This window comes from Salvelinus namaycush, chromosome 14, assembly GCF_016432855.1.
Source record: "Salvelinus namaycush isolate Seneca chromosome 14, SaNama_1.0, whole genome shotgun sequence".
Classification (NCBI taxonomy): domain Eukaryota; kingdom Metazoa; phylum Chordata; class Actinopteri; order Salmoniformes; family Salmonidae; genus Salvelinus; species Salvelinus namaycush.
This window is the reverse complement of record NC_052320.1, coordinates 31079811-31088070: the sequence shown is the minus strand read 5'-3', so window position 1 is coordinate 31088070 and position 8260 is coordinate 31079811. Positions and strand designations below refer to the sequence as shown.

At 41.8% G+C, this 8260-nt stretch overlaps 1 protein-coding gene across 1 annotated transcript; it reads left to right on the top strand.

Moving 5' to 3' along the window:
* Nucleotides 1–73: 73 nt before the first annotated feature.
* LOC120059386 (BTB/POZ domain-containing protein KCTD20-like) lies at nucleotides 74–6615 on the top strand. The gene is made up of 7 exons (XM_039008398.1): nucleotides 74–251; nucleotides 3383–3610; nucleotides 3761–3863; nucleotides 4456–4576; nucleotides 4944–5141; nucleotides 5436–5546; nucleotides 5642–6615. The coding sequence occupies exons 2-7, from the start codon at nucleotides 3477–3479 to the stop codon at nucleotides 5950–5952; spliced, it is 978 nt and encodes a 325-aa protein (XP_038864326.1). The 5' UTR covers nucleotides 74–251; nucleotides 3383–3476; the 3' UTR covers nucleotides 5953–6615.
* The last annotated feature ends 1645 nt before the right edge of the window (nucleotides 6616–8260 follow it).

The window sequence follows — 8260 nt, the reverse complement described above, 5'->3', positions numbered from 1 at the left end:
TGGCAATATAGATACAAATGTATTGACAAACACGTTCAATGCCGCATTCAGGTTCTTGCGCAGCTGAGGCTAGAAGACTTCCCCTTATGACAGGCGCAGTATTCTGGCCATCATTGGTTCAGTTTGTACAGTACAAGGAAAGAACCTAAATGGAGCATATTTGAGTCATTACTTGAAACCTCATGAGGTGGCACCATGGCACATTTGAAATACTGAACCGAAGACCGGAGCACCGAGGGCATGAAACTGGCGTAAGTTTTTATATTTTAGATACAGTAGTCTATGCAACATGTAGCAACTTGTCGCGGTAGTCCAAGTGACTATGCAATATTTGTATTTTCTCAGAGTAAGCAACGAAGCTAATGTATCAATGATTTGACTAACGAATGTCTGGACGAAGAGACGAAAGCAGAAAGATAGCTGACTGACCGTTTTTAAACTAGTTATCTGAATTAGGGCTTTCCTTCAGGACAATTATGTGCCTATTGACTAATGTAGACCTATTTATGAATGATGACCAGGGACAATGCGACTGTATTACAAGACTTCAATGTAAAAGTCACATGGTGTTCTCACAATAAAGGTTCCACCCTACGTTCTAGAACTCCGGCGATACTGTAGATTGTAACACACATAGATATTCTATTTAATTACTAGAGCGGTCTTGTCATAAACCCTAAACGTTCCAGAATGGTCCAAAAATGGCAGCCATTGTGGTCAGGGAGAAATCCAACCCAGTCTAGTTGCAATGAATGGCAGTAGAGTCATAGGTGATTCATTTCCTGATTTTACTTATGCAGGAAAATAAAAGTAAGGCAGACATCAGAAATTGTGTAATATTATTGTCAACGTAAAATATTGTCATATAAATCAATTTTTTTGGTACACATTTTCTGTATAAATAGCCTCTAAAATATATGTAAACTGACCATACATTTCGGTGGATTCCAGCCAGTGTATGGCTATGGATTGACTGCATTGCTTGAATGGAATGTTGGAATATTGGCAGTTATTTTGCAAATTTATGGAATCATTTCTCTAAAACTGTCAGGCTAGCTAGCTAACAAACATACAGTGCAGATAATCTTCTTTACACTATCTTATCACAGCAATGGCTGACCATGCTTGACCAACTCCCTTACCAAAATGGCTGACCTTTTATACCACCATAAGAAGGTTTATGTTCATTCTAGTATTCTAATTCGTAATTCTATGGTAACACATTTGATATGACATATATATTTATGGTAATTATTAAACAAATAATTATTTTATGAGAGTCTAGGCTATTTAACTTTCAATTATATTTTAGACAGCTAGACTCTTTTGATGATTCAGAGGACAGTAATGTAGACTTGTCTAGCAGAACAGGAATGTACAAGTTGGTTCTGGTTGGTAAAGGGGCCGGGACAAACTCAATATTTATGCTGTTCACAAAATATGTTTCATAATTGTAATGGGCATGTTTCATTTTTACAGTGACTTTAAAAAGTATTCACACCCTTTGACTTTAAAAAAATGGTGTTACAGCCTGAACTTCAAATGGATTACATTTATATTTTTGGGTCACTGCCCTACACACAATACCCCATAATGTCAAAGTGGAATTATGTTTTTCAAAATGTTTACAAAATAAAAAAATTAAAGCTGAAATGTCTTAAGTCAGTAAGTATTCAACCCCTTTGTTATGGCAAGCCAAAATATGTTCAGCAGTAAAAATGTGCTTAACAAGTCACAATAAGTTGCATGGACTCTGTGTGCAATAATAGTGTTTAACATGATTTTTGAATGACTACCTCATCTCTGTAACCTACACATACAGATAATTGTAAGGTCCCTCAGTCGAGCAGTGAATTTCAAACACAGATGCCCAGGGCGGTTTTCCAATGAATTGCAAAGAAGGGGGGGGGGGGGGGGGGGGCATTAACTTCACCATGCTCAAAGGGATAGTTATTAATTACACTTTGGATGGTGTATCAAAACACCCAGTAACTACAAAAATACAGGAGTCCTTCCTAACTCAGTTGCCATAGAGCATTTCACTACACCCGTACAAGCATTTCGCTACACCCGCAATATCATCTGCTAAACACGTGTGTGACCAATATAATTTGATTTGATTTAGAGTAAGGAAATAGCTCCGGAATTTCACCATGAGGCCAACGGTGACTTTAAAACAGTTACAGAGCTGAATGGCATTGATTTGACAAAACTGAGGATTGATCAACAACATTGTATTTACTCCACAATAATAACCTAATTTACAGAGTGAATTACAGAATGTCCATATTTTCAAGCATAGTGGTGGCTGCATCATGTTATGGGTATGCTTGTTATCGTTAAGGACTGGGGAGTTTTTCAGAATAAAAAAATTTATGGAATGGAGCTAAGCACAGGCAAAATCCTAGAGCAAAATCTGTCTCAGTCTGCTTTCCACCAGACACTGGGAGATTAATTCATTTTTCAGCAGGAAAATAACCTAAAACACAAGGGCAAATCTACACTGGATTTGCTTACCAAGAAGACAGTGAATGTTCCTGAGTGGCCGAGTTACAGTTTTGACTTAAATATACTTGAAAATCTATGGCAAGACCTGAAAATGGTTGTCTAGCAATGATCAACAACCAATTTGACAGAGCTTGAAGAATTTTGTAAAGAATAATGGGCAAATGTTGCACAATCCAGACATACAGACTTACTCAGAAAGACTCACAGCTGTAATCGCTGGCAAAGGTGCTTCAACAAAGTATTGACTCAGGGGTGTTAATACTTATGTAAATTAGATATTTCTGTATTTGATTTTCAAAATGTTTTCTAAAATGTTTAAAAACATGTTCACTTTGTCATTATGGGGTATTGTGTGTAGACGGGTGAGAAAAATCTATATAATCCATTTTTAATTCAGGCTGTAGCACAACAAAATGTGGAATAAGTCAAGGCGGTATGAATACTTTCTGAAGGCACTGTATGCTGCTCATTGTAACAGCAGTGCCATGTGAATAGGCTACTGTAATGTAGCCTTGATTAACTCATTCTTGAAATCACATACAGTCAATAGGCCTAAAGTCAATTTAAATGTAGAATAGCTAGTTTCTCGTACAACAGAACTTCATCTAATGTTGGTTTAAACTCTAGGGATTTAGTGAACGATGTATTACATTTTATAAGGTTTTTTGGGTGATGACTACCACTGTCATTATTTTTAAGGGGAATCTTGACAGTCAGGTGAATTTTGACAGTCTGGATTCTAAAGCATTTTCATGCTAATATCGTTGCAGCCCATTCAATATTCTCTCATGAAATCATCAGAATCCTGTTGATTTTGGAACAGACCTCAGAGCAGCTCCCAATTGCATCCTCCACAGTCATTTTATTTTTACAGATCTTTAAAACAGCCAATCCTACAGTGATCTCCAAGTGGCCAGGTCCACCCACAGTAGAGGGAGAGACGGCTAGAGGTAAAGAGACGCAGAAAGATGAGCGGATTGAAAGAGGGAAGAACGGACCCGGGTACCGTTCACCGTGAGAGGGTCACTCTGGTTGTGGATGGTAGCCATTTTGTGGTGGACCCCACCACCTTCACTGCACACCCCAACACCATGCTAGGAAGGTACAGTGGGAAATTAACTTAAATAATTATATTTTATTTCACTTACTTATGAATGTACAGTACATACAGACATGAAAATGTTACTTAGAGAAAACATAGTTGGTTAAGATATCAGGGTTTGGGTTACATTTTTTCACGTTGTCATTGCAGAATGTTTGGCCCAGCGCGACAGCACAACTTCACCAGGCCCAATGGGAAGGGCGAGTATGAACTGACAGAGGGCATCAGTGCCAGCATCTTTCAGGTCATACTGGTGAGTTGGCACAACTTGAATATAAGAACACTGTCCTAATGTTGAGTGGAACCCAACCTTTTGCAGGACACTGTTGAGCATGAAAACCCCAGCAGCGCTGCGGTACTTGACACAGACCTGTGCACCTGGCACCTACTACGTACCCTGTTCAAAGGCACTTAAATATATTGTCTTGCCCATTCATTCACTGAATGGCACACATACACAATCCATGTCTCAATTTTCTCAAGGCTTAAAAATCATTTTTTAACCCGTCTCTTCCCCTTCATCTAAACTGATTGAAGTGGATTTAACAAGTGACATCAATAAGGGATCATAGCTTTCACGCGGATTCAACCTGGTCAGTCTATGTCATGGAAAGAGCAAGTGTTGTTATAGTTTTGTATACTCAGTGTATACTTTATAGCCTCGACTCAACTAACTTCTGGAGACCTTTTAAGTGCAAAACTTAAAAGCTCTCTTCCAGTACTTGTAATGGGGCTGGCATTTTTAAAGCCGGTCTCTCATCTCAGTGAAATGACAGATATTGCCACAGCTGTAGAGGTACCAAAAACAGTCAGTTCATTCATTCCACTGTGTATTTTTCTGTTAGAACTTTTATCAGACAGGTGTTATGAAGTGTCCCGATGGCGTATCAGTGTCGGAGCTGAGAGAGGCTTGTGATTACCTCTGTATCAACTTCAGTGCCAGCACAGTCAAGTGTCGGGACCTCAGTGAGTATAACCACCCATTATGTGTACTCTATGTGTAAACTGACCAGATTAGGGGATTGCCCAAGGTAGGGGTAGTGGCAGGCAAAATAAATGGGATATGCAGTACAGCAGCCATTACAAATATATATTTACCAGTATGAGGAACTCTTATGACAGCACAACATGTCACAAGGATACCCACATCTATGAATCTTAACGAGAACAAGTTGAGGTACTAAATGTTTTTGGAGTGAATATTTTGTTTGAGAATGATTGCGAAATGACTTCATAGCATTCAAACCTCCTTGCAGTCTCAACAAATACATATCCTTCACTTGATTATCATGATAGTCACTTGGCCAAACTCACTGTCTCTTTCTGTTCCCAGGTGCCCTGCTTCATGAGCTGTCCAACGATGGGGCACGGAGGCAGTTTGAGGGCTTCCTGGAGGAGCTGGTGGTGCCTGCCATGGTGTCATGTGCCCAGGGAGGGGAGAGGGAGTGCCACATCGTGGTTTTGGCCGACGATGACATTGTGGACTGGGATGAGGAACACCCTCCACCCATGGGAGAGGAGTATTCCCAAAGTAAGGCACCAGTCACAACACACACATCACAAATCCTAAAGTAAAATCCAAATCCAAAATCCATGCCAATTCAAAATTGGTCACATTTAAAAGGTTACGCAACAGGAGACACCTCGTCATTTTTGGAAGCATGTTTTTGACGCAGCAGTGTTAGGGTTTCTATCAAGAGTGTATGTAGGAGTGGTTGCTTATTAACTTTTAACTTTAGGTAGCTAGCTAACCATCTCGCCTAACTGTGTGCCGGAACAACTTCAATGTTGAGTGAATGAATATGTTTCTCTCTCTTCTGTCCAGTTTTGTACAGCTCCAAACTCTACCGCTTCTTCAAGTACATCGAGAACAGAGACGTTGCCAAAACCCTGCTGAAGGAGAGAGGTTTGAAGAACATCCGGATAGGCATTGAGGGTGAGTTGGGCTTGTTCTACCCAAGCTACCCCCGGTAAAATTTGAATTGATATACATTACACATGGATTTCCACTGATCTGTTACTGTGTCCCAGGGTACCCAACCTATAAGGAGAAAGTGAAGCGGCGCCCGGGAGGAAGGTCAGAGGTCATCTACAACTACGTGCAGCGGCCCTTCATTCAGCTGTCCTGGGAGAAGGAGGAAGGGAAGAGCCGCCACGTGGACTTCCAGTGCGTCCGCAGCAAGAGCGTGCCCAACCTTGCGGTGCCAGGGGAGGGGGGCGGAGGTGGGGCGGCCTGGGGGGGCACCATGCCCTCCCCGCAGGTGGATGAGCTGGACAGGCTCAACGGGCCAGCGTTCTCTCAACTCCCCCAACTCTCCCAGACTGCAACCAATGAAAGCTGAGACTCTCGAACCACACCCCCACCTCAAATCTGCTGCTACCCATCTCATCCCGAGGCTCTTGGACTATTTCCTTCAAACCAGTGGAAGTCGTTATTCCCTTGGAAGCAAGCATATTGGCAAGAGCACAGTGCTTGTCTTCAACAGGGTGCACATTAAAAGTTAAGGTATTGTTGGCTATGTTGGATATATTGCACCTCTGATAACTGCAAGACTGTCCTCCCATACAGAGGGCTATGTTACTGTTCTAACTAGGCACTTTTATTGTTTGGAATGCGAAATCGTCATTTTGGTGGATAGCTTTGAATGTCAGACTATTTCAGAGATAGCTTTTATACACATACATGTGCAATATATGCACATTTTATGACGTTATGTGTCGTCTGTGATGGTATGCATTTAAAATACCTGCTGTTTTAGTCACTGTTGTAGGCATGCAAATGAGATGTAGGCCTTTGAATGAAGCCAATTTGTTTTACATTCCATTCCAAATTACATGTTCCCATGGCAACATGACCTTATGAATATGTGCCACGTTCAACATGTTGATGCGTCTGCCATGTTACACTGTCTCCCTGAGCCTGTAGATCCTATAATCAGTTGTAGGCTAGATGAATGTGTGCCTTGAGTAATTAAAGAGCATTATACATATTTTTCATGACAAGCGTGATGTGACATGGGAAGTAGCTATGCTGCAGTTCTTTCTTTAGCCCCTTTTATACCTGGTGCTAACATGTGTCCTGATCTTGTCCACATGTTTAAACAGGTGGTGTAGATCTGAATGTGATCAGATCTTCATGACCATCATCAGAGGTAGTCTGGGATTAATTGATTGGTTGCATGAAAGCTCAGTGGGCAGAGCTTAGTGACAGGTTAGTGGGTGGAGTTTCCAAGTGAGAGTCAAATAAAGAAATTGGCTCGCAGGGAGGTAGGTTGGAGATGGATGAAGGGTGTTAAAAAGTGTGTTGTGAGGTCGCCAGTTCAAATCCCAATGCAGCTTTTATTTTACAACCTTTGTCAGTAGATTAGAATATTGGCTTTCTAAATGACGGACTGACTGAACAGCTTTATATACACAGCGTCTTCGGAAAGAATTCAAACCCCTTGACTTTTTCCACATTTTGTTGTTACAGCTCTATTCTAAAACAGATTAAATAATACAAAATCCTCAGCAATACACACAAACTACCCCATAATGACAAAGTGAATACAGGTTTAGATGTTTTTGCAAATGTATAAAACCTTATTTACATAAGTATTCAGAACCTTTGCTATGAGACTCAAAATTGAGCTCAGGTGCATCCTGTTTCCATTGATCATCCTTGAGATGTTTCTACAACTTGGAGTCCACCTGTGGTAAACTCAATTGATTAGATATGATTTGGAAAGGCACACACACACACAGGTGTGTGTAAGGTCCCGCAGTTGACAGTGCATGTCAGAGCAAAAACCAAGCCATGAGGTATGTAACGGATGTGAAATGGCTAGCTAGTTAGCGGGTACGCGCTAGTAGCGTTTCAATCAGTTACGTCACTTGCTCTGAAACCTATTAGTAGTGTTGCCCCTTGCTCTGCAAGGGCCGCGGCTTTTGTGGAGCGATGGGTAACGACGCTTCGTGGGTGTCAGTTGTTGATGTGTGCAGAGGGTCCCTGGTTCGCACCCGTGTCGGGGCGAGGGGACGGTTTAAAGTTATACTGTTACAGGTAGAAGGAATTGTCCGTAGAGCTCAGAGACAGGATTGTGTCGAGGCACAGATCTGGGCAAGGGTACCAAAAAAAAATGGTCTACAGCATTGAAGGCCACCAAGAACACAGTGGCCTCAATAATTCTTAAATGGAAGAAGTTTAGGAAGAGTCTTGGTGGTTCCAGAGCTGGCCACCCAGCCAAACTGAGCAAATCGGGGGAGAAGGGCCTGGGTCAGAGAGGTGACCAAGAACCCGATGGTCACTCTGACAGAGCTCTAGAGTTCCTATGTGGAGAAACTTCCAGAAGGTCAACCATCTCTACAGCACTCCACCAATCAGGCCTTTATGGTAGAGTGGCCAGACGGAGGACACTCCTCAGTAAAATAAACATAACAGCCCGCTTTGAGTTTGCCAAAAGGCACCTGAAGACTCTCAAACCATGAGAAACAATATTCTCTGGTCTGATGAAACTAAGATTGAACTCTTTGGCCTGAATGCCAAGTGTCACGTCTGGAGGAAACCTTGCACCATCCCTACGGTGAAGCATGGTGGCGGTAGCATCATGCTGTGGGGATGTTTTTCAGAGGCAGGGACTGGGAGACTAGTCAGGATCGAGGGAAAGATGA